Source organism: Dermacentor silvarum, chromosome 4 (assembly GCF_013339745.2).
Source record: "Dermacentor silvarum isolate Dsil-2018 chromosome 4, BIME_Dsil_1.4, whole genome shotgun sequence".
NCBI lineage: Eukaryota > Metazoa > Arthropoda > Arachnida > Ixodida > Ixodidae > Dermacentor > Dermacentor silvarum.
The window spans coordinates 3554947-3582264 of record NC_051157.2 but is presented as its reverse complement, the minus strand read 5'-3'; the positions used below and the strand labels follow the sequence as shown (position 1 = coordinate 3582264).

Genomic DNA, 27318 nt, shown 5'->3' with positions numbered 1-27318 from the left:
TTGCACTACTGTGTTGTCGTTCCTTTGTCCCAAAAGCACATGTGTGAGACCCCACAACACCCATAGTGGATAGGTCTAGGATAATACCGAAGCGCCATGTGGTGTCATACACTTTCTCTAAGTCAAGAAATACAGAGAGAAAAAACTGTTTGTGTATGAAGGCATCCCTTATAATCCCCTCAATACAGACAAGGTGGTCTGTAGTCGACCTACCTTCTCGGAAGCCACACTGGGACGGATCTAGTATTCTGTTGCTTTCTAGGAGATAGACAAGGCGCCGGTTAATCATCTTTCCAAAGAGCTTAAACAGACAGCTTGTCAAGGCAATGGGTCTGTAACTACTAGGTAAGGACGGATCCTTGCCTTATTTAAGTATGGAGATTATTATAGCTTCTTTCCAAGAAAATGGAATGTACCCAGCAGCCCACATGACATTAAAAAGAGAGAGGAGTGTCTTTTGTGTTTCAGGGTGTAGGTGCTTGATCATTTCATACATGATACGGTCAGCACATGGTGCTGAGCTGTTGCAACAAGCGAGAGCAGTTTTAAATTCAGCTAAACTAAACGGGCGGTTGTAATCTTCATTTCGAGCACATTTCCGATTAACGCGCAGAGAACGAGCACATTTCCGAGACATTTCGAGCACATTTACAAGAACGCGCAGAGCGAGAGCTCTGCGCGTTCTTTGAACCTCATGAATGTTTGTGTGTAATGAGAGGCACTGGAGACATATTGAAAGTGTTCGCCCAGACAATCTGCCTGATCTTCCAGGCTATCTCCTTCGGTACTTACTAAGGGTAGAGGGTTCGACTCCCGGCCTTTCAATTTATTCACCCTATGCCATACTTTCGCCTCATCTGTGTAAGAATTTATGCCAGAGAGGTACATCTCCCAACTCTCTCTTTTTGCATGTCGACGGGTTCTTCTGCCTTGTGACTTAACCTGCTTGAAATTAATGAGGTTTTCGGTGGTTGGAGAATTGCGAAGAAATCCCCAAGCTTTGTTTTGGTTTTTGCGTGCTTTCCTACATTCATCGTTCCACCATGAGATGCGACGCTTCTTAGTCAGTCCGTTAGTTTGCGTAATAGATCTCGTAGCAGCGTCAATAATAAAACATGTTAGATATGCCACAGCATCGTCTACATTAAAATCAGCAATCTCATCGCCACCTAAACATGTAAGCTCTCGGAACAGTTGCCAGTTGGCCGAGTCGATGTTCCATCGAGAAAAACTTGGCAAGCATCCATCTTGTTTCGTTGAGTTTAACATAATAGGGAAGTGGTCGCTCCCTAAGGGGTTCTTGAGAACAGACCACTCCAGGTACGGTATTAGTATACTCAATACTATACTTAAGTCAATGGATGAGTATGTGTTATGTGTAACGCTGAAATACGTTGGCTCTTTCTGGTTAAGTATAGATGCACCTGAAGAAAACAAAGTTTTCAATTAGGCGCCCTCTCGCATCGCAACGAGAGTTTCCCCACAAAGTGTTATGTGCATTTAAATCTCCGACAACTATGTATGGCGGGGGAAGTTCATTTATGTAATTTTGAAACTGTGTCTTCGAAAGTTAATAGCAAGGGGGGATGTAAATTGAACTAACCGTGACTAGTTTACCGAACAGTACTGCTCGGGCAGCAACTACTTCAAGGGAAGTTCGGAGGTCTAATTGCTGACAGGCAACACCTTTATCGACAATTATAGCGACACCGCCTGACGAGGCGGTAGCGTCGTCACGGTCTTTGCGAAAAATGGCGTATTGCCTTAGAAAGTTTGTGTTTCCTGATTTCAGAAGCGTCTCCTGGACACACAGCACCCTCGGACTATATTTATGAAGGAGATCTTTAAGGTCATCGAGGTTATGGAGAAGTCCCCTAACGTTCCATTGATATATTTGCGTGTCGATATTGAAAAAAAGTTTGTGCTGTGTGTGAAGGGACTGTAAATTAGCTTACAGAGCCCTTGTCGGGCCCTGTGATGCGGGGTTTTTCTTTGTTTGAGCGATCGCGAGATTCGCGGAGCTCCTTAGGCGCTGGCGGCACCGTCTGAGCGGTTGTTGTGTCCATCGGCTCTTGCGAGGCGCTGGACACGCAAGAGCGCAGTGTTTGACGTGAGGGCCTCGTCTTGACGGACGAGACCTTTGAGGCCACGAGCCCGGAGGTCGATGGCCCCTTCTTGTGAAATGGCGGAGCAGCAGTAGCCGCAGCCGCCGAGGGGGCGGATGGCGTCACCGCCGGCTCACTACGTGTGAGCTGGACAGCAGCCGCGGGCCGTTGTGACGCTGCCCCCTGACGTGCCACATCGCCAAACCTGGTTTTAGACAGGTACGTCACCCACCTTCGTGCCTCTTTAAATGAAATATTCTCTTTCACTTTTATAGTTACAATTTCCTTTTCTTTCCTCCAAGATGGGCAGGATTTTGAGTATGCGGCATGCTCCCCATCACAGTTCACACAGCGGACAGAGTTTTCACACGATTAAGATGTGTGTTCCAAGGCACTACATTTAGCACATGTCAGTCGGCCTCGACAGTTCTGCCAGCTGTGGCTGAATCTTTGGCACTTGAAGCATCGGAGCGGGTTTGGCACGTATGGCCTGACACATATTTTGACGTATCTGGCCTCAATTGTCTCGGGTAGAACACTTGAACCAGAAGTAAGAATTATGTGTTTTGTCTGAATCTCCTTACCATCGCGCCTTATCTTGATTCGTTTTACAGCCAAAACATTTTGTTCCTTAAATCCTTCCAGAAGTTCATCTTCAGTGAGCTCCAACATGTCGTCATCAGAAATAACACCGCAGGTGGTGTTCATGGTGCGGGTGCCACAGTCACAGGAAAATCTCCAAACGACACTAAATTCTGTAGTTTATCAAGTTGTTTCTTATCGCGGAGTTCCAGATGGAGGTCACCGCTGGCCATCTTCGTCGCCTTGTAACCTGGTCCTATAGTCTCTGTCAGAGTCTTTGCAACAATAAAGGGTGAGATCACTCTCACGGACTTGTCAGTTTTCTCACTATGTACCACGTGGTATCGTGGAAAGTTCTCAATTTGGTGGCCAAAAAATTTAAATACTTCTTCGGTGCGCCCCCTCTTTTGGGGGCGATCAGAAAGTGCGGGAAAAGAACTAGCCATGCGAATGTTCATGTTTCGGCAGAAACGCCAGCCACCCACCATCGAGTCCTACTAGGGGACGCTGCAGTGCCTGTAAACGCAGGACCTGCAGAAGCCAGCTGTACGTCACCACTATAACCGAATATGAAATAACCTGGGTTGGCTACTCACACAGGGTTAAACCTTGCTGCCCAGAAATTCCAAAGTGAGAAGAAGTGAGTAGAAGACAGGACAGATGGAAAAGTAAGTAAGAGAAAAAGACAAAAGATTGAAGAGGGGGACAGGAAAAGGCGACTGCCGATTTCCTCCAGGGGGTCAGTCTGGAGGTGCCGTCTATGTGAAGCAGAGGCCGAAGAGGTGTGTTGCCTCCGCCGGGGGGCCTTAAAGGTCCAAACACCCGGCATTGGCTCAACCCCCAGGATCCCCCTTTCCCCAGACACGGCTACACGCGGGAGTGTCCAACCCTCGTGTGCTCGGGTCCGTGGTGTCGCCACACACCAAACGCCTGCTTACGCAGATGCCCCTGCGGGGCATGAGGATGGGATGTATGCGACAGCCCAGATAGAGTTGAAAAGTCCCAGAAGTGTGGTCTGTGTGTCAGTGTGTATGTTTTTAATCATGTCATACATGATTCTGTCAGCTCCCGGTGCAGAGCTATTGCATACGCTCAAGGCAGCGCTCAGCTCGGCAATATTAAAAGGAAGGTTGTATGGTTCATTCGGTTGGCATTTATGATCCAGTGACAAGTTCAGCTACTTGTTTATATTGTTACGAGACTGCGCGCAATGGGACAAAGATGACGTTGACCATTTGGGTGAAGACGACGACGATTGAAGAGATTGTCTTTCGGCCATCTTGGCAGTGCTACAGCTCGCTGTAGATATTTTGTAAATATATTTTCAGTTTCCCGTGCCATTTTGGTGGAGGTGCTGGGTATGCTTTTGAGGAATGCATGGAGCCTGATACACGCTCGAAGTGTTCGCCAAGATCGTTGGCCTGGGCCGCGATGTTGTAGTGATGACTTATGACTTATTCCATACTAGTCTTATCATCCACCGCTCACGGCCGGCTGATCCCGTTGATAACGCGAGCGGTCCATCGCTCTGACCACTGACAAAGTGCATTAAGGGGGGACGCGGCTTTCGCATCGCGAAAAATGGCTAAAAAATCGATTTTTTGAAAATCACATTTTCAGTTTCTGTAACTCTTATTCTATCTGATTCCGAAATATCATCACTGAAAACCAAGTAGAAGTGCTCTAAAAAAAATGTTGTATCAGCCAAGGTGTTGAAAAATTGCACGGAAATCGCGAAAAAACGGCGTTTTTCAAGCCACGATATCTCCGGAACGGCGCAGCCGAGCGCCGCCATCTTGGTCTCGTTGGAAAGCGCATTTCTCCGTCTTCAAATATGCCGCTTCAGCTATCTCCTCCATACAGAAACAAGCACACAAAAAGCAAATGATTGAAGGTCGTGCCGGAGCCACCGATTGGCCGCGCCCGCCACGTGACTCCAGCGCGGTTCGCCATTGGTCCGGTGCTCGCTCCGTGATGGCGTCGTCTGCTCCGCTTGTTGCGGTCTCCTCGCGAGCTCCGGACAGTTTCCGTAATCTCGACGAGTGTTAAAGCGGGCGCTACGCGGACATCGCATTAGCATGACCGATTCCGCTTTTTGTGGATGTCTCAGACCCGCGGCTAAGCATTCCGAGTATCGGTGACGCGGACTTCGCGACCAAGCTTCGGGCACGGAATGCTCGGGCACGCGGCTAAGCCTTTCGCGCGTAGGCGTCTCCGACTCGGCGATGAAGCATATCGCGCGCGGACTTCTCGGATCCTTGCCTAAGCATTTCGTGCATTGGCGCCTCCGACTGCGCGACTAAGCAAATCGAGCGTCGACTCCTCGAGCCCGCGGCTACGCATTTCGCGCGTCGGCACATCGCTCATCGAGTGTCGACTCCTCGGACCCGCGGCTAGGCACTTCGCGCGTCGGCACCTCGAGCGTCGACTCCTCGAGCCCGCGGCTAGGCATTTCGCGTGTCGGCACATTGCTCATGGAGTGTCGACACCTCGAGCGTCTATTCCTCGGACCCGCGGCTAGGCATTTCGCGCGTCGGCACCTCGGACTGCGCGATTGAGCTTACCGAGCGTTTGGACCCGCGACCAGGCATTTCGCGCATCGGCACCTCGGACTGCGCGACTAAGCTCGTCGAGCGTCTATTCCGCGGACCCGCAACGAGGCATTTCGCACATCGGCACCTCGAACCCGCGACTTGGCACATCGCGCGCCGACTCTATTGTCGTAATGCCACGATATCTCGTAACAATACCTATCATACCACCCCTTTAATTCATAAAGAGAACCTCATCATGAGCTCTGTTCACTAGGCCACTTGGGCTGGCACAGACACCTGGCAGCAGAAGTGAGGCATGATACAAAAGTACAGGCTGGAAAGCACCTAGCAGCTGCATTGCTGCCTATCTATCAGTGGCTCTCCTAACCTCCATAGCCAATGTCAATGGAAGAAGATTCAGAAGGCTGCTGAGACCCTTCATTCAGTAATGCATGGTCGATTCTACCAAAAGAAAACAACGCCTCACTGACTGCACTAGAGGCTGCTATCAATGAGGCAGTCTGCAGATACAATGCTAGAACTACTGTATTTTTATGCCCATGTAGTTATGCACCTCACTTGGTTTGAAACCCAGGCACCATGCTCTTTGTAGAGCAGCAGTAAAGAATGCCATACAAACATGAAAAAGGCAGAACGAAGGCTCAGCAGACCAGAGGCCACATGTCCAAGAAACCCCACGTCACAAAACACACCATAGATTACAACTTTAGTGCATTTTAGAGAACTGAAGAGAAGGTGCAACTTTGAGAGCCGTTTTCTCAAAACTGTTTTTTCGCCTTTCTGCTCAGTTTCTGGAGCTGATTTCTTCGTTACCGTTTAGCCTATTTTGATTCTGTTTTTTTTGTCACGTTCCTTGGACTACAGTGCAGGTCGAGACAGTCTCGCATTTTTATCTTGACTTTTTATAAATTTATGGCATGGCTATTTGTTCACCCCGAAAGTATGCTTGGTGCGAAGGTAACTTGAAAAATGACTATATAAAAAATTTGTGTTGCGAAAAAAAAAAAGTAAGACTGTCACGACCTTCAGCACTAAGCGTGAAAGGGCATTATTACCGGAAAGGCATCGCTACAAAACCCTGGCCCTGGATCTCAGGCAACTTGTCCAAGCCTTCGTCCTGAGCCGCATAGTATTTTCCCTTCCTTACCTGCACCTCTACCCGGCTGAAAAGAAGAAGATCGATTGCCTAATTAGACAATCATACAAATCAGCCCTTCACCTACCTAGATACACGGCTAATGAGAAGCTCCTTGAATTGGGAATTCACAATACCCTAGAGGAGCTGGTCGAGGCACACAGACTAGCCCAACTGGAGAGGCTATCCAAAACTCAAGTAGGAAGACACATACTGGAGGACCTGGGGATCCGATACGGATCCACACACACCTCAATATGTAAACTTCCCCTAATATACCACAGAAATTTAAGGATAGACCCAATACCAAAAAACATGCATCCTGAACATCACAAGGACAGAAGGAGAGCAAGAGCTAAAGCTCTACATAAACATTACTCGGGTCTGCAGGATATAGTCCACGTCGACGTTGCGGAATACCCAAGTCGAGATGCCTTCTCTACAGGCATAGTCAACAATCAAGGTCGGGCCCACTCCGCAGCAACAATTTGTTGCATGCATGCAGAGGAAGCAGAAGAGGCAGCTATAGCTCTGGCTATAAATGGCACCACCGCAGAAATCGTCTTTAGCGATTCCAAAACCGCAGTTAGAAACTTTGCCAGTGGCAAAATCCACAAACCGGCCATGCAAATTCTAAACAAATATCCACCACCTGATCGCCAGATTCAAATCATCTGGGTCCCGGCACATTCCTCGCACCCAGGAAATGAGGCTGCCCACAACTATGCCCGAGGTTTCGTCAGCCGGGCGGTGGAAGGCCTCGACCTGAGTTCAGCGAGGGATCGCATGGTGACATTCCATGAAATTACTATGCACTACCGCAAAGGTAGACAAAAATAACCCCCTCCGCATAAATCACTGAATAAACTGCAACAGGTGACCTGGAGACAGTTGCAGACTGGCTCATTTGCCAACCCTTACAAGTATTCACTAATATATCCGGGCTGCTTCTCACCTAAATGCAAGAACTGCGACGCCTATAAAGCGGACCTGACACATATATTGAGCGACTGCCCCGGGCTCAAACCTAGGGCGGAACTCGAACTTAATAACACTTCAGACTGGGAGGTAACGGTGTCCAGCTCGGATCCCGCGGTCCAGCTCTGGACCGTCAACTGGGCTTTGGAGGTCGCCGAAAGTCAAGGGCCACCTCACGCCGCCTAGCAGAAGAAACCCAGTAATTTAAATAACTCTGCATCTGACGAAAATAAAGTTTTCTCTCCTCCTCCTGGTCTTCTAAGGTATTCCCTTGGTCGTCAACTAAAGGCAATGAGTGGATTTTCTGTCCCTTTAGCTTTCTTAGGCCATTCCATACTTTGGACTCTTGAGTGTAGGATGTTATACCACAGAGGAACCTCTCCCAGCTAGCCCTCTTTGCCTGTCACCACGTACGCCTTCGCTGTGATTTTACCAGTTTAAATCCTATAAGATTTTCCGCAGTCGGGGGAGCCACGCAGTGCGCCCCACGCTTTGTTCTGTTTCTTTCGTGCCAGTCTGCACTCCTCATTCCACCAGGGGGTCTGTCTTTTACATGAGAGACCTTTTGTTTGTGGTATAAATTTTTCAGCTGCGTCGAGTATAAAACCAGTAAAATACGGTACTGCATCATCAATACTAAAATCATTCATAAAAATTTTGTGTTAAGTAGGTTGATTCTTTAAAACCTTTCCAATCAGCTGATGTTATTTTCCAATGGGGGGTGTGGGGTGGACTGTCATGTTCCTCTATCAAGGTCAACGTCACAGGAAAGTGGTCGCTCCCAAATGGATTCTTAACAACATTCCATTCTATATAAGGAAGGAGGGTCGCAGAGCCAATCACTAAATCTATAGAAGAAAATGAATTGTGGTCAATATTGTAATAGCTGGGCTCTTTTTTGTTAAAGAGACACGCAGCACCAGAGGCTACCAGAAAGTTCTCTATAAGCCGACCCCTGGCATCACACCAGGAGTCTTCCCACAAAGTGCTGTGAGCATTAAAATCACCGGCGATAATGTGTGGTTCTGGGAGCTGGTCAGTTAGCGTGTAAAATTCTGTTTTGCTGAGTTTGTAGTGTGGTAGTATTTAAATAGAACAAATGGTTACTCACTTACTGAAAAGTATCGCTAGCACAGACACCGCCTCAAGTGGTGTCTGAGGAAAGAGATTGTGGCAAGCAACAGATTTATCTACAATTATTGCTACACCTCCAGAGGAAGCAACAGCATCGTCACGGTCTTTACGGAAGATATAATATATTGTCTGAGGAAGCTTGTTAGTGTGGGATTTAGATGCGTTTTCTGAACACAGTAATTTTGGCTTATATTTATGGAGGAGCTGTGTGATATCATCGAGATTATGGAGAAGTTCTCTCACATTCCATTGTAGGATTTGTGTGTTCATTTTGATAGAGTTTTATGATGTGTGTTCAAGAATACAAAGTTAGCTCACGGGCCCTTTGCAGGCACCGTGACACGAGATTTTTCTTTTTTAAAGCGGTCGATAGAATCGCGCCACTCCTCAGGCGCTGGCTGCGCCCTCACACTCGGTGTTGTGTCCATGTCCTCTTGCGAGGCTCTAGACACGCGCTCGCAAGAGCACGTGTCTGAGACAACGCCATAGGTGGTATTCATAGTATGGTGCGGGGTTATTGTTACTTGGGCATCTCCAGATGACACTAGATTGGGCAGTTTTTCATATTGTTTCTGGCCTCAGAGCTCCAAGAGGAGATCACCGCTCGCCAGCCATTCTCAATGCTTTATAACCTAGACCAAAAACTTCAGTCAGAGACTTTCAATCAGAGACTTTGAAATTAGGAAAGGTGAAATTGTTCGCACTGGTTTGTCTGGTTTTTCAGAGTGAATCACATGGAATCAGGGGAAAGTTTCTCTTTGGCGACCAAAACCGGAAGACTTCATCGGTGCGCCCTCTTTTCTGAGGGCGACAGGGAGTGGGGAGAAAGAAGGACTAGCCATAGGTGAATGTGCATTTTTCGGAAACAACGCCAGCCACCCACCATGAAGTCCTACAAGAGGACGCTGCGGGGCCTGTAAACACAGGTCCTGCAGACACTATCTGTACGTCACCACTATAACTGAATATGAAATAACCTAGGTTGGCTACTCCACACAGGGTTAACCCTCGCTTCCAAGAAGATCGCAAGTAATGTAGAAGACAGGAGAAGACAGGAAAGATTGAAAGTGAGAGAGAAAGACGAAGCTGGAGTGAAGGATAGGAAAAGGCAACTACCGATTTCTCCCGCATTGGTCAGTCCGGGAGTGCCGTCTACATGAAGCCGAGGCCAAAGGGGTGTGTTGCCTCCGCCGAGGGACCACAAAGGTCCAAGCACTCGGCACTGGCTCAACCCCCAGGATCCCCTTTTCCCCGGACACAGCTAAGCCACGGACGGTTAGACGCGGGAGGGTCCAACACTCGTGTGCTCGGGTACGTGGTCTCAGCTGTAGGGGTGCACGACGGCAGTGGCTGGTCTCATGATAGATGGCCTCTTGAGACTGGGTATCTTGTCCTTTGTTCCCTCTGTGGTGGTGCGCCGTTAGTGGCCAATTGCAACCAAATGGCCATGTTGTATAAAAATTAGTTTCAGATTAACATCGTGTTTGTTAACTTTTGTGTTCAAACAGAACACGCTGCCTCAGAACATCGAGACGATGGAAGAGTGTGGGCGCACGTCGAGGCTGAGACCCTCAGAAGCCAAAGTAAACAATAGCCGGCAGCGGACAAAGGGGGCCACTGCTGACAGAGGGGAACACGTACGCATCTCCCGACACTTGGATGTGGTCTCCTCAGGTCCTTTCTTGCCTGCGCTCACCCAGAGCACATGTGTGGGGATGCGCGACTCTCACGCGTCCCCTGATGTTGTTTTCCCCGCATAGCTCACGTCTCCTGTAATCCGGCTTCTCTGCGTGGCTAAACGCCAGCGGCGGTCGTAGTGGTTGCGGCGCATTGCGAGAGATGGCACGAGTGTCGCGATGCTAACGCCATCGCACGGCAGGGTGACTTGGGAGTGAAAGGTCGAAGGCGCTTCCTCTTTGGCTTGGAATCGGCGACCAACACGCACCAACGCTTCGCGCGTGCGCCGGCCTGCTTCGCGGGACCATCTCGCGAGGCTAGGAGCAGGACACCGGTATGGATGAACATGGATCGTTCGAACTCGCCAGCGTTCGCGTGTCTGTACACGTGAAAGGCGATGGTGTCATAGCATGGGGCGAACATATTCGCTCGCTATCTGGTCGCGATGAGTCAGACTTCCTTGATTTGTCGCACGCCCATGTGAATGTTTTATGCGTAATAATGCGGCCTAGCGTGTATTAGTGTATGAAAGGTGCAATAAAAGCCCTTTTGATGGTTTGCACTACTGTGTTGTCGTTCTTTTGTCCCAAGAGCACGTGTGAGACCCCACACATGCAACCGGCACGCATTTCACTTCACATTGGTCATCCCCTATAAGTCGCCCGGCCACGTGTGCACACTACCACTTTTGCCTCATCATTCTTTTCATGCTCAGCCTCCGACTAGAACGGCCTTCCACAGGACATCACCACAATCACCTGCCCATCCACATTTTTAACTGTATAACTTCCATATTTAACCGCAAGCAAACATGTACTTAAACATCCTTTCCTTGTGTATTTATTTGCTTTATACTTGTTGCCCACCCCTTATGTAATACCCCTAATCCTGGGGGCCTTTAATGTAATAAAGTGAAGTGAAGCAACGCCCGAATCTTGCCAGAAAGTTGGCCAATGGGGGAAACCCATTGGGAGGGATGACAGCCGAGTGACAGTTCTTTATGACCCACTGCCATCTCATCCAAGCATAGAGATGAGGGACATGGAGCTCTCGGAAATGTAACGCACCGGAACGGCTTCACACAACTATTGCGAGCACTTGAAACCCCATATCGTGTGCGGCAAAAAAAGACTGAGAAAGATGCCTTGCGTGACATAGATCAGTGCTAAGTTTATGACAGTTATCACTACGATGAAATGCATAATATGGTCTTGTAAAGAACTGTATTATCATCATCCTAACTGTATTTAGGATGATGATAAAGTGCGAAACGTGCAATCTTATGGCAAGAAGACAGCAAAAGAAGGCCAAGATTATATTTCAGTGATGTGATGCTCACATTCCTGTGATAATTAGAAAACATAAAACGAACAGCGTTATTATGAACAAGTGCTAAGGAATTAATTAGATTATCATGTCTGGGATCCCACACGGATGCAGCATATTCTAATTTAGGCCATTTTAAAGTTTTATGCAATACGTATTTTAGATCAGATGAAGCTCTAGAAATGTGTGGGGATCGAGGTGCCTTCCCGCGCCTCGTCCCGCAGCTCGCGCGTGGTGCTTAGCTCGATCTGCGGGAACCGCATCTGTAACGGCAACATGGCAGACATGGCTAGCGCGCCGGACCTACTTTCCCACGCAAACCGTGCTTCTCCCCCCCGGGATTGGACTTGCCCCACAAAGAACACGTCACTGGGACGCGCCCTGATTGGCCTCCCGCGCGGCGGCCCCCCAGCACCCTCTCCACCCGAGCTCTTGTCCGCTGAGCGCTTCCTCGCCGCAGCAGATGCTCACAGGCTCGCGACGAGGTGGGGTCTCATACGTGCTCTCGGGACAAAGGAACGACAACACAGTAGTGCAAACAATCAAAAGGGCATTTATTGCACTTTTCATACACTAATGTACACTAGCCGAGTTACAATGCATAGAAAATTCACATGGGCGCGCGACAAATCAAGTAAGTCCGACTCATCGCGACCGGATAGCGAGGGAATATGTTCGCCCCATGCTATGACACCATCGCCTAGTCATTCACCTGTACGGTCACGCGAACAGTGGCATGTTCAAACGATCTGTGTTCGTCCATACCGGTGCTCTGCTCCTAGCCTCGCGAGACGGTCTTGTGAAGCGTGGATCGGTGCACGTGCGGAACGTCCGCATCGCTCACTGCATCCAACCCGAACAGGTAGCGCCTTTCACTTTTTGCTATTGCACCCAAGTCACCCCGCCGTTCGGTGGCGTTATCATCGCGACACTAGCGCCATCTCTCGCAATGCACCGCAACCACTACGACCACCGCCGGCGCTTAGCCACGCGGAGAAGCCAGATTACAGGAGACGCGAGCTATGCGGGGAAAACCATCAGGGGACGCGTGAGAGTCGCGCATCCCCACATACTTTACACTTGGTAATATTCAGTGCCATTAACCAAGAGTCACATAATTTAGCTATTGAGTAAAGAACAAGTTGCATTTGGTTAACATTGGCTTCATTGGTTATTTTGCAAAGTATAACACAATCGTCAGAGAAATAAATGTATGTTAGAGGACACTGTGCCGGAAGGTAGTTAATATAAATGAGAATAGAAGAGGGCCCAGAACTGAACCTTGGGGTACACCAGAATGAACATTACTGAAAGAAGAACTATATCTATTAGCTACAACAAATTGAGTGCGGTTTATTACAAAATGCTCAATCCAGGTGAGGAGGTTAGGATCCAGATTTAGTTTATTTAGTTTGAACAACAGAAGATTGTGACAAACCTTGTGAAATGCCTTACAGAAATTTAAGAAAATACAGTTTGCAAAATAAGAACAATTCAACATTCGATGTAACTCATTAGTGAAGGAAGCTAGTTGCATTTCACATGAAAAAGTTTTTTAAAAGTCATGCTGTGCTGGAGTGAAGAATGAATTAGAATCAAGGAAATTGGCAAGGCTAGAAAAATTATATGCTCCAGTAATTTACAACAGGTACTAGTCATGAAAATGGGACGGTAATTATTAGGGGAGGTTTTGCTACCTTATACTTACGTAGAGGAACCACCTTCCTGATCGTCCATTCGATAGGCAGTGTGGATGTATCTAGAGATTTCTGAAAAAGCTTCGAAAATCTAATTGAACTAACAACACTAGTACTTTTTTAAATTGCCCGATTCTAATGTGTGCCTTTCTTTTCTGAAAAGAATTGGGCTGAAAATTAACAACACTAGTACTTTTTTAAGTGCTCGATTCTAACGTGTGCCTTTCCTAAAAAAAAATTGGCCTGAAAATTGTTGGCGCAGTGCAATCGGGCACGAAACCAATCCGTGCTTGCCAATACTCGTGTTTTACTGCAGAATATGGATGTATTGCGGCAGAGCTAACTTTTGAAAAGTGTGCGGCGAAGCTGACTTTAGGGAACTCGTCGCCTTTGTGCAACAATTTTTTCTTGCTAAGAAATTAGAAGCGTGTTTGATTTATACTTTTTCAGGAGCTTTATTTTCATTCGTACGTTAGTTTTCTACTTTGGACACATAGAAAGCATGCGAGCGTTTGATTTGGGGGCGTCTTACAATCGGGGAAATACTGCCAAGTGAATCAGGGGTGTGCGTAGGAGTTTTTCCTGCATCTTGTTTATTCGACCCACCAAATAATTTGGACAATTTTGTCGGTCCAATCAGGATCGAATTAACGAAAGTTGACTGCTTACAAATGCTGGCTGATGCATCGCAAGAACGTTGAGTTGCTGAAAAAGCTTTGAAAGTATAATTGAACTAGTATAATTGAACCTGGGAGAAGAATTCAGAGAATTAATTAACATTAGAACAACAGACATTTCAACCGTAATTGGAGGCATTAGGACAGTAATATTCAGATATGGTGGGCAAAACAATTCTAAACGTGTTGGAAAATATTTATGCACATGCTTGGCTTAACACAGTTGCACACTGGTCACGAGGAATACAGGTACCCAAGGAGTCATTCAAAATAATCTTATCACTAGATGATGGGTTGATGATTCTCCAAAATGTTTTAGCATTACTTGTTAGTATTGCTGGAAGAATGCTAGATAAACATTCATTCTTAACAAGCTTGAGCGCAGTTACATAAGCATCAAATGCTGTTTTGTAAGTAGCCCATCTCAATTCAGTGGGTGAGTTCTTAGCCAAGCAGAAAAAAAATCTTTCGGTTAGCAAGGCATCTGATGTCGAAACCATACCAAGCTGCTTGAGGGCTTAAAGTAATAATGCAAGTTGATATTTATGGGTTAATTCATTTACTTTAGCTAAGAACAAGTCCCAGTTACTTTGAACGCAATGATTGTCGAAATATTGTAAGAATACATAAAGAAATAAGGTTAATTCTATGTTAATCACATCGAAATTAGCCCTTCTATAGTCGTGTATCATCTTCTGTTGTTTAGTAGGTTTGAGACTAGGCGTGTTGAAAATGAAGTGAAGGAGGCAATGATCGCTTGTGCCATGTGAATGCGTAATTTCAGATACCAGGTTGGGATGTCATGTTGAAGTTAGGTCAAGGGTATTCGCCATACAGCTTAGACCACTTATAACGTTACCGTTTATGGTGCAGAGCTGGCTACAATGCGGCCTTTTCCGACTCCCATTTACCCTCCCATAAAACTCCATGTATACACATATAGCACTTACAGTGCAGCCGCGTGAGACGAAATACTCGTTACAATGTGGCTTCTGTTGATAACAGGAAAGAAATAGCTCACGCAAGAAGAAAGAACAAAGAAGTGCCGCAATCAAGCGCGCTTACATGGGAGTTCTTCGTCTTCTTGTTGAAATAAACGGCAGCATATGACGTGCTGCTCTCGGCTCTTCGGACGTATTGTCTTTCCCCGTACTTGAAGCATGGTCTACCAGACAACGAGGTCCTCGGACTATACAGCTTCTGCGGAAAAATCCTGCCGACAAGTGTGGTAGCGAGTATGCTTCTCAATGAGGTGCACTGGCCGAGAGCAAGGAGGCGCGATGCGAAGGAGAGAGAGAAAATTTTATGCAAAAAGCACACGAGCGTAGGTAGTTCCTCCGCTCTGCAGTGGGTCAGTCCAGGAGTCCAGCGACCTTAGCTGCCCTTCTCGCTCGGTTGACCAGGTTGAGCTGGTCCATCGAGTCGGAGGTGGACAGCACTGCCTCCCATTGTCACTGTGGTGGGGTGTGTTATGGGTGTGAGCTGTGGTGTGTTTGCGCAAGTCCATACCATGTGGTAAAGCGTTGTGCATTGATCGCAGTGTGGGCAATTATAGGAATACAGTGCAGGGTGTATGGCGTGGTAGAGACTCACATGTCATGAAAGAAGCGTAGCAGTGCTCCTCTCAACGCGCGCGGTATCACCACCTTAAACGCCTCACTTGTGTCGTTCTCGGCCTCACTTGTGTGTCGCAGCGGGAGCTGGGCAGACACGAGAGAGAGGCACTTTGCCCTCTCCCGGTTCTCGCTCGCCTCTCGCGACGCGCGTACCCTCGCGGGAAGAGGGAAGGTATCCAATGGGTGAGGAGGACATTCCCCTCACGAAAAGGTAAAAAGATATAAAATAGCACGACCGGGAGGGACCCGGTCTCTCTGGCCTCGCTACGTCTAACCTGCCAGAACGGATATACCCGCAGCAACCCGTGAGTGACCTCGCTTGCGTGACTACCACACACAACGTGGCAAGCCTATTTATTCCTTATTACAGAGAGGACTTCCCTCTGCAAGTGCGTCTTATTGCCCGCAGCAATAAATGTTGTTGAGTTGATTCGCTCATTGCCTTATTCGCCCGAAGCCTTCGTAACTGCAATCGTGCACACTACGGGTTGGGGAGTATGTCGAAACGACTGTGTGTGGCTAGATCTGGAGCTTGCCTTCAGCCCTAGCCTCACGCAGAGCGGACCCCCCACAGTTCATGCCACTAATTTTAGTATCTAAGCTTTCCTGGCCATTCCTAACAACTTTAATATCTGTAGCAAATTCGGCTTGGAACTTGCTTTGAAAAGAGCGGTAATGCCATATCCTTAATAAAATGAAATAGAACTTTCATTTGCTCTGCGGGGTCATCAGGGAGCGATTCGATTTCTAGAAGACTTCTAGGCTTTTTTATAATCTAGAAATCAATTCACCCTCGCGCTGCAATCTGCTAGCCTCCTGGTTAGCTCAGATGGTAGAGCGATTGCCCTCGATTAGCATTGGTCCCGGGTTCAAATAACAAATCATGACGAATTTTTCTTCAACTGCGAAGCGTTCCTTCTGAGAAACCCATATGGGTTTCCTTTGTAGCTTCGTGCAACATTCAGGTGGATGACAATTTTTCCCTTTCATGATACTTCCTCCACCTAGCGAGATTCCGCAGAACTGCTTTGCCAGATTTTTTTATAAGTGGGAGCTGCCAGCCATGAATGGTGGATAAGAGCTGCATAGAATCGAATAGGAGGCATCGCCATAAAATCGTGGCCCGTGTCTTCGTCATTTTCATGTTATCACTACAGATAGACGAAAGTACACCAATGCATGCACTGAATTCTCATCGGTAACTACTAGATCAACTAGGCTTCACTAGTTTCAGTTTCGAGGAGGCACCGGCGACATGGCTGATGACCATGCTGGCGATGAAAAGCAAATAATCACTACTTCTGCTCGACTCGGTGGGCAGTGAAGTTGGAGTGCGAATTATTGCACGGCATGCTGTAAGGTGCACAATATTTCAGTTGTTCTTATACGTTAATTTGAGGTACCCCAGAGTTTGGGACGGAGGAGGGCTGTTCCCCGCAAGTGCGTTCGCTTGTGGGTACAGCATGGGAACACTGTACCCACAAGAACAATGTAGTGTGTTCACGAGTGGGTACATCTGAAAGCGCATGCGCGCTGTCATCCTTAAGCATGTGCAGACACAAAAGTGGCACGATGGCTTTGACGTAGCATCTCATAGTTTGCAATGGCAATAAGCTGCCGCGTGGCTGCGCCGCAAGGAAGCAATAGACACTGAAAAGAGGAAACACAAGCACTCCGAGGCTGCGCGTGCTCAACAGGCCAGTGAGAGTGTCAACGCACGTAAAGCTTGTCTTGCCAAAGCAAGTGCCAGCCATGCCATAAAAATGGCCGAAGCCTGCAAGGCCAGTCTCGCCCAACTGTGTTAATCGTATTGTGGTTGCATAATCCACATTTAATCATCAATTCACTTCAACATGCATGTACGTTGACCTTGTCTTCTTTAGTCTCGACACTTGATAGACTCTTTATCTGCATTTCTTTCTTTGCAACGGCACTTGCAGTGGCGGCATTTCACATTCTGCACTGGATGGTTTAGCAAAGTCATGTGTCATGGTGAGTGACATTCCAGGGATTCCATTTTACATAGAGTTATTTGTGTGTGCGACCTTGACTCTCTGGCTGGGAGTGGGGCTCCATTGAGAGGGGCGCACGTGGCGTTCAGTTAAAAAATGTCTGCTGTTTTCGCGGCACGCAGCAGTGTTATACTTAGCACACATTATCGTTGGCACGTGATATATATGTTTAAAATGGCCAAGCCTGGTAAGGGGCCTTTTAAGTAAACAGACCCTCTGTGAAACCAAGACCACTGCACAGCGACAACTCCTTCACCACTAAGATTGGGTTGATGCCAAGTACCAGCTATACAGGAACCAGATGCCCTACTACTACAAACAGCCTTGTATTGGTGTAATAGTCACAGCACCCTCAGCCCATCTCCTCCCTCAACCTATGGGGTTGCCATGTTCTGCGACACTGGATGGTTGTAACTGCAGTGGCTACTACTCCTCCCCCACAGCTATGGTTTCACCAGGTGGCAACTGCACTAAATCTAGGAGGCCTATAGAAAATGCATGGCATGCAGGATGTGTAGAAACGCCTCAAGAAAACACCTCAAGTCTCATAAAAAATGTATTTAAGAATTATGGCATTTGTTTAGCGCACTCAACAGTGGTCTTTGATGTTCCCCTACCCAAAGCAATGTTTCAAAATATTTGGCTTAGGAGGCGCAGTGAATGGCCAAGACGCACCTTGACAAACTCCACTTGCAGTGACAATGAGTCCTTGCGCTCTGTGACAGCCAGCGGGGAAGCATCAGCCGTGGCAGCCATCTTTTTGGCTCCACCATATGGGTGGAAAATGTAGAGGGAGAAGTCGGCCAGGCAGCCCGTGGCTGACAAGCCGCCCACTGGCCCCTCATCGGCACGTTTGGACGAAAAGGCCAGGTCAACTGAGGGAAGCCGCAACAAGCATTCCACTCGTGACACGGGCAAGCAGCTGAAGCGCAAGATGGACGGCTGCATGCGGAAGTAGACGATGACGTCCACTGGAAAAGAGCCATACTGGCTCTCTTCTAGAACCAGGCCTCCATCTGCGACAACAAGACATGCAACACTGTAAGGGTAGTAAAACAGCTCAAGAAGCAAATGCTCCATGTTTCTGCCTCTGGTACAATGTATGCATCATCTCTGGTATTAACTCTTTCCTTACCATGGGGAAATTGGCTGTTTTTTGTATGTTTGAGTTCGGAATTTTTTGTGCGACAGCCAATAAGTTCACAGTGTCATGCATTATATAAAAGTGAAGGTAAATGAACGTGCTTTCAAATAATATTTATTATAAAAAATCCACAAAGTGTTATTTGCATAAAAGATTCTTAAACAAAAAAACCCCAAGAAGTTTCAAACAAAGTTTCAGTAATAAGTAACATCTCTGGCAAAAAAATTTTTAGACAAGTTCCAAAATATACAAATTGTTGATATATCCCTTGGTGACATTTCTTTAAAGAATTATACCCAGAGATAAAGTACTCTTTGAGTTAAGAAAAATTACATGACGCATAGTGAAACATTCAACTTCTTGCATGGTTGGTCCTACTTAAGATTTCTTTTTTTCAAGAAAAAGATTAATTTACAGCATATTATATACAAAAACATGAGTACTAAACACACATGCCAGAAGTACATTTCGGGAAAGGAACAGTAATTACAAAATACGTAATAAAAATTACGAAACACAAATAATGAAATTTACAGCAAACTTTTCTAATGATAGAGATATCTTCAGAGAAAAAAAATGGTTTGCCAAGGATATGCGTCTGTGCATATTTATTGGTGTTAATACATATAGCATGAACGACCTCCGCCGTGGACGGGCAGGCGAAAAAAAATCGAGAGCTCTCGCCAGCTGCTCCGGATTGCTACGGAGCATCATCCCGAGGTCAATGCCCGGATCTCTCAGGGGCCGAAACTATATCCTAGAGGCAGTACGTCTTGTCCAAATGAAGTGGACGCACCATCAATAACCAAAACAGGAGGTGAAAACGAAACTTGCCGGCAGGTAACAGCTGATGTTCCCGGCTGATCTGCTGAAGTTTCCTCATCCGAACTGAACTCCGACGATGCGACATAGTTGTCCGAGTCATCACTGCTCTAAAAGTCCAAAAGATCGCTTCTAGGATCGTCAGGATCAAGCAAAACTATTTTCTTTCGAGCATGGGCGGTACCGGATGTCGACGCCATCACGCCGCTGAAGTACAGTGGCTAGAATACGCTTCAACCTTTGAGCTCGCGCACCCTTTAAAAATCCCCGCTCGATGGTCCCTGTTTCAACGAGGGTGATATTAACATGCCAAAATTAGAGAAAGATGAAGAATCTGTTTACAGTTTCTGACCAATTCCTCGGACTTGCTCAATTATTTGAAAATCCCTATGGCACTCCCACCTTCTCCGTTGAACTAATGTAAATGGTGAACGAAGTTTAAAACACTAGATGGCATTGTTTGACGTAATAGTTCAGCGGAACCCCGCACGGTGGAGAGAAGTAATTAAATGGAAAATGTAGCAATTGTAGCAATTGCTACGATTGGGTGAATGTCTCATTTCCTATTTAAGTAGATGGCATTGTACTCAATTAGGGGCGAAGCTCCGTATAGCGGCACCCGTAGCCACGTCTAGTTTTATGAATTGCTCAATAGATGGCGTTGTGTGTCCCTATATGTATGTATACCCATATATACATATATATGTATATGTATAGTATAACCGGAAGCCGACTTCCGCTTCCGGTTCCACTTCCGGTTCCGCTTCCGAACCTTCCACTTCCGGTTCCGGAAGCCAGCTTCCGGAGAACGCTTCCGGCGTTTTAGGGGCGAAGCTCCTTATAGCGGCACCCGTTCGTCCCCGTCGTAGTGTGTAACCAGTCTTAATGCTAGTACCAGATGTCGGTATAAACTAAACGTATTGTTCAAAACGCCGTTGATTGATGAAATAAACCAACGAAACATGAAAAAAAAATTCCGAAAGTTGTGTCCGTAGCGCGGAATCGAACCAGGGACCCATCGCTTCCGAACGCGCGGCGCTAAAAACTCTGCCACGAAGCGCACATGGACACACGCACCACGATGACAATAAATACCCAACATTAACGAAAGACTGCACGTTTCTAACGCGTTTGTGCTAGCGCGTTACGGCCCGTGTAAGAAGCTGGTGTAAGACGCTGTGGCCTCTCCGCCTTACCCCCGTATTCATAAACGCTCCTCGACTTGAACTTGACTTGCCACCCCCTTTGGCAGCGCGTTCGAAACTCGTTGAAGGTGGTGGCAAGTCAAGTTCAAGTCAAGGAGCGTTTATGAATACGAGGGTTATACTCTCTCAGCAGTCATGTGATGGCGTCGGCAAACGCGGTGCACGTTCCGGCATGTGCAAACGGCTGCGTAAGACGCTGTGGCCTCTCCCCCTTACTAGAGAGTACTGCACGTTTCTAACGCGTTTGTGCTAGCGTCCCCTTAAGCGGGAGATGGTGCAATTATAATGAAGGGCGCTGTTATAAAATAGGAATGACGTCACATATGGCGCGTGTCATTGGTGGAAGTCAATCGTTCGATTTAGTGCGGTGAGACTGGGCGAATTACACGGAAGATTCATGGTTTACCGATGATTCCCTCCGGAGCTTCGCCCACTCATCATCATTCACCGCGTGGATATGCGGTGATTTTTTTTTTTTTTGGAGATGATTCAAGTACGCATGATGTTGGAAGAATGGCAGTCACAAAGAAAGTCGGCACATACAGGTTGACCCCGTACATTCGCTTTTGTTGGCGATGCGATTTCTCAGCTTTCTAAGAGCCATACAAACACTGTGAATGCAGGCGAAACACAAACACTACATCCACTCAGCACCAAACCGTAACTTTGGTCACGACACCCGACAAAGTGCGCTGGTTAGGCTTAAAAGCCATATGTGTGGCTCATTGATGATTGGGCCTGATATCATGCGCATGAATGAGAACTATACAAAGCAGCATTTGGATCAGCAGGTAACCAGCCGACATTTAGAGTTAGCACGCCTACCAAGTTCATCAGTGCGACTACTCAGCACTCAACTGTAACACTTGGTCACAACACCCGACAAAGTGCGCTGGTTAGGCCTAAAAGCCATGTGTGTGGCTCGTTGATGATTGGGCCTGATATCATGCGCATGAATGAGAACCACAAAGCAGCGTTTGGATCCGCAGGTCACCAGCCGACATTAAGAGTGAGCACACCTACCAAGTTCATCAGTGCGACTACTGCAAGGGACACGTTGAGCTCGTGTGTCGGCAAAAGTACAGAGCTGATCTTGTCCAACAGCCTAAACTGTCAGCGTCATGCAGACAAGGTCGCAGTTCGCTTGACTGCGACAACGCATAACACACATCGAGCCGTGTGATGGGTGAATGCAAAATGCTCCTGTGAACCTGAAGGAAGTGAAAGTTGTGGGTGCTTGGTGTCTCACAGGAGACCAACTATCGCGGGTTCGAGCTTAGCGAGCCACAGGGCCGCGTCAGCGATCGCCTCCAGCACCGCTGCGCACGAGTTCAGGCCGCAAGGGGCTACCGGGTGATGCACGCAAAAACACAGTAATGCCCTTAAATAACGTAAACTGTTTATTGAATCCTTCGGCACCGGCACTGCACAAATGCCCGCGTGGTGGGGAACCAAAGGGGTCCCGCACCAAGGGTGAAAATACAATAACGGGCGCCTATAGCACGTCGCGGCGAGAGCACAGGTCAACTCGCGAGAGCTCGGGCAATCTCCTTCGGCTTGGGCTTGGGCAAGGCCAGCGTCATTCTCTTCAACGCACGGCCTGCATAATAAACCGTCGAGGTTGAGCAGCTGTCTCGCAAGTGGTGGAGGCTGCTCTCGATCCCTTGGTCCTCTACGACTTCGAGTTTCCCTGGAGCTTCGTTCAGGTCGCCGCTTGCTCCGTCTTTCCGCCACCATGCCCCAAGAAGATCCACCAGGAGCCCCCAGCGTCACCGTCTCTGCCCCACTGGCCGTTCCTTCATGAACCGTCAGCGTGTGGCAGCACGATACCACCATGTTCGCTGGCCTTCCTAGTGAAGACGTTGATGACTGGCTGGACAATTATGATCGAGTGAGTGAGTCTAACCGGTGGGATGATTTTCACAAGCTTCGGAACGTCGCATTCTACCTCACTGATGTTGCCAGGACTTGGTTTCTTAACCATGAGAGCTCCTTGCCTGACTGGGCGACATTCAAACACCAGCTTCAGCAAATTTTCGGCGCCCCAAACGTCTGCTCAGAGGTTGTCGGGATATGGGGGGATGCCAACGGCCCTCTGCCTCGGCACACCGAGTCCCGCGGTTGGCGCATGCCTGTGCATCAACCGCGGTCCAGAGCAAGCTCGAGGAAACAATAGACGACAACCACGTGTACACTCGGAAAGCATTTATTACGACTGCAACTAACATTTCGAGCAGGTCAGCTAGCTATAGTTGACATCGCTGAGGGTTCCCTCGAAGAGAATAATACACTAGGTAAAGAAGTGCTTCCGACTTACCAACTGGGGAATACGCGCGGCCGCGGCCATTGCCGCGGCAAGAACACGGTTGACTAACCACGTGCGGGAATACGGGAGCAGCGACGGAGACTTCCGCTATCGCCGCTTGCTGGGGACCAAACAGACCCGGACCACAGCCCGGACGATGTCAGCGGGATCTCACGTGACAGACCGGGTGGCGCTGATAGCGCTTCCGATTCCCATGCGCCGCCCGCGGAAGGAAAGTTTCCCCTCTCCCAACTCTCCTTGGCGCGCATGCGCCTGAAGCGACGTTCGCTGCACGTGCGGCGGTCATGGGACCCCAGGATTCCCAAATCGTCGCCAAGAAAAAGCTTGATGGCCGCATGCAACTTCCCGGAGAAACATACACACCTCTTCCTCAGATTGTACCGGTGCATGGTCCGAATGTGGTCTGTTGCCCCGGGTGTGCCCCGTTTCTTGCGCAACGCCACTGGGCACTGGCGCGAGCTTGTCGGACCGTGACACAAAGGCCTTCAGGTCGGCGATATGGGCACGGCTGAGTTTGCCCGAAGGGGGACCCTTCAGCAAGTACGCGAGCGGAGACCAAACTTTCTCTAGTCGGTATGGACTAAGCCACTTAAGAGCTAGTGAGGCTGAGAACCCCTTGGTCGCGTCGCTAAGAGCGTGGTTGCGCTTCAGGACGAGATCACCTACCTTAAATGAAAAATGGTGATGCTTCTGGTCGTATTGAGCCTTCTGCTGGGCCCTGGCCGAAGCCAAACTCTGCCTTGCTCTACAGAGAGCCCGACAAAACCTGTTCCGAAGTGCTGAAGTGTAAGCAGAACAGTCTGCCGGCGCCTCCTCGTCCCTGAGCTGGCATTGCATGATACTGGTCACCGGATTAGCCAACTCCCTTCCAAAATTGATAAAGGCGGGAGAGAAACCAGTTGAGCGATTCTTGGAGGTTCGGACTGCGAATGCGAGCTCACTCAAGCGAGCTCACCAACACGCCCAACTATCCATCCTAACCTCACTCAAGTTGTCTGCCCAATCCTTTTGACGTTCGGCAAAGGCCGCTAACATTGGTTTAAGAGTTCTATTGAGTCTCTCCGTCAAATTGGACTGGGGATGGTAGGGCGAAGTGGTGCAGTGATTATTTCCCAGGGAACGGCACATAGCACCAAACACCCGAGCGGTGAAATAGGACACATTGTCCGTAATAAGTCTTTTTGGAAAGCCGAACCGACAAAACACTTCCTGTAGCCTTTCCAGCACCGCTCGCGCTGTCGCTTTACGAAATGAAAACAGTTCCAGCCATTTAGAAAAATGGTCAACGACTACCATCAGGTGTGTGAACCCCTGCTTACTCCTGGGGAAAGGCCCCATAAGATCGCAGGTGGCCACTTGCCACGGACGCTCACTGTCGATTGGTTTCATCCGCCCGGGCGGCTTGCCACCCCTTCATTTCACCATTTGACAGACGTGGCAGGAACGGCAATAGCGAAAAATGTCACGCTTTATGCCAGGCCAGGTCACAGTTTGGCTTGCCACCCCTTCATTTCACCATTTGACAGACGTGGCAGGAACGGCAATAGCGAAAAATGTCACGCTTTATGCCAGGCCAGGTCACAGTTTGGCTTAGTTTTGCAAAAACTTTAGAGCCACTCAATTGACCGGCCAAGGGTTTTTCATGAGAACATCGCAACAGTGCGCTTTTCAGACTTTTGGGGATAACCACCTTAAACGGGTCCACGGAGTCATCATCGGTGGCTATGTATTTCAGCAGGAGCCCATCATCATCCAGTAAATATATATCCGCGGAGGACCCAGTGACATGCGCTGGTTCCGGCCCCAATGCGCCCGCCGCACTATCAGCAGCGTCTCGGCGCTCCGTCTCCCTGAGACCGTTGCTCACTCCACGACAAAACGCATCAATTTGCTGGGCCTTTAGTAGTTCTTGCCTGCTGAAAGCGATTCCAGTTCTCCCAAACGGGAGGCTGGTCTCGTCCCCACTCAGGACTGCAGCCATCGGCGTCATGGGTTCGCTTTCGAGAAGCTCCCCCGCTCGCAAGCTTTGCGGTGCGCTGCTTGCCTGGAGCGCGGAGTCAGCTTTGCCCGCTTGCGGCCTCGCCTCTCTCTCCGCTCGTTTCGCCCCCGACGCTAGCTGGCGCAAAGGCATCAGCAGCGGCTGTCGCACCTGGAGAAAAGCTCTGAGTGGGCAATGGGGCACGGGATAGCGCGTCAGCTACCACGTTAGTGAACAGAGGATGCGGTGCCTCTTCGTGCCGTGTCGCTCTATCCCACTGGGGATTGTGAGTCGACAAGCGCATAGCGCAGGGGCTTGCCCCCGAATTCTGCGCGCGACACGGTTCGTGCCATGCCTCTCAATCCCAAAGGGGAGCATGAGCGGGCGAGGGCGAAGCTCGGGGGCTTGCTCTCGAATTCGGCGCACGACACGACTCCAACGTTTCATCTGCGCAGGCAGAATCGGACGCCGGCGGGCTGATGAACGGCTTTAGCAACGTGAACTGACCGTCGCGATAGCCGCCATTCGCAATGTCCACAACGATCCCAGTTTTAAGAAGAAAGTCCCTTTAATCCACAGTGTACCAGCTGCCAAGCGCCCCGGGCAGATCTTTTCCACTGTTTGTGGAGCTGCCCCAAGCCCATGGCGGTACAACCTATTCCCAACCCTTCCTTTTCCACGTGGGAGGCCGCTCTTCGGGTCACTTGCTCGGATGACCAGCTCTGGCTGGTGGACCGGGCCTGCCTAGAGATGTCGGCCAGGGGGCTCCCGGACATATAGGGGCCCAACCACATTTAAATAGATGAAATAAAGTTTTTATCCATCCATCCATCCCTTCCGAGAATCACAGGAACACTGAGCCCCGGGAGATGAACAAAACGCATGCGTCTCATTAGCTCTCCCCACCTGACAGTCAGCCTTGTGGCGCCAGCCGAATGGGCCCCGCCCTTCGCAATATATACATAATGTCGTTCGGCAGTCCCGCAAGCGCACTGCGTGCTTTTGCAAGTGGGACAAAACCTGTTCGTCAATCAACGAAGCGCTTGCGCCCGTGTCCAGCAGCGCCGAAAATTCGCGGCCGACAATCGTCACCGGAATAAACGGCGCGTGTGCACCAGCAACACAGCCTGCTCGGTACGCCGAGGGGACAAGCAAAGGTTCGGTCACTCGTGCCTCCACGAGCGACCTGCTATTCCGTTTCCCAGCCTCACAGGAGACCGGGGCACGGTGCAATCCCTTGTAATGTGCCCTTGTTGTTGGCAGGGAAAACAGCGTACTCTGCCGCGGTATTTTTCTCGAGGCGGAGCAGCTTCAGCTCCCTGCCGGGGTCGGCTCGTCGTTTGGCCAAAGGGCCTGTTATCACAAGTGTCCCCCTCCGCGATGCGCTGGGTCGAAGAGCGTCCCTGCGCATGCGTTTCAGGCGGTGGTGCAGCACAGGCTGTCCACCTCCCGTGCGTGTAGGGATCGAGAGCATGTGCGCTCAGCTCCCAAGTACACCCGCTTGCAGCCGCAAAGGCAGCCTGGCCGGGCTGTTGCCGTTGGGGAAAGTTCACAGGCCCTCTCCACGCGCAGCTTGGCTCAAGGGCCTCGCTGGCGAGCGGCGGTGGGCGATAGGCGCGCGCGTCTATAATGTCACCTTGAATGCGCTTTGCCTCGGCGGCCAATTCCTCCAGATTTTGGAAGCGGCCGCCGCGCAGGTGCGCCCAAAAGGTCGGGTGTGCCTGCTTGATCACCCGTTTGACGCGTTCCTCGTTTGAGGCCTTGGGCTCGGCGACTAAGAAAAGATCTTCCATCGCCCGTACGTACTCCTGAAGCGACTCATCAGGAGCCTGTGTACGTAGCCCAAGCTCTCGCCGCATCCTACTCTCGTAGTCAGGGGGTAGGAATTGTGGGGATGCGCGACTCTCACGCGTCCCCTGATGTTTTCCCCGCATGGCTCCCGTAATCCGGCTTCGCCGCGTAGCTTTACGGCGGCGGAGTTGGAGCGTATTACGAGAGATGGCGCTACTGTTGCGCTGCCAATGCCACCTGACGGCGGGGGGTTAGGTGGGCGCAAAATGGAGAACGCAGTTTCTCTTCAGGTTGGGGTCGGTGAGCGATGCGGACGTCCCGCGCGTGCGCCGATCCATGCTTTGCGAGACCGTCTCGCGTGGCTAGGAGGAGGGCAACGAACGCGGATCGTTCGAATGTGACACCGTTCGCATGACCGTACACGTGAACGACTAGGCGATGGTGTCATAGCATGGGGCCAACATATTCGCTCGTTATCCAGTCGCGGTGAGTCGGACTTGCTTGATTTGTCGCGCGCCTATGTGAATTTTCTATGTATTGTAACTCGGCTAGCGTGTA

The 27318-nt window shown here is 49.3% G+C and overlaps 1 protein-coding gene across 1 annotated transcript in view; it reads right to left on the bottom strand.

Annotated features, from left to right (window-relative positions):
* LOC119448019 (transmembrane protein KIAA1109 homolog) overlaps positions 1–27318 on the bottom strand; it is a 431927-nt gene that overhangs the window by 86144 nt on the left and 318465 nt on the right. The window contains exon 24 of the mRNA XM_049665124.1: positions 18170–18510. Within this exon, the coding sequence (XP_049521081.1) occupies positions 18170–18510 (341 nt within the window). The remainder of the gene's footprint in view (positions 1–18169; positions 18511–27318) is intronic.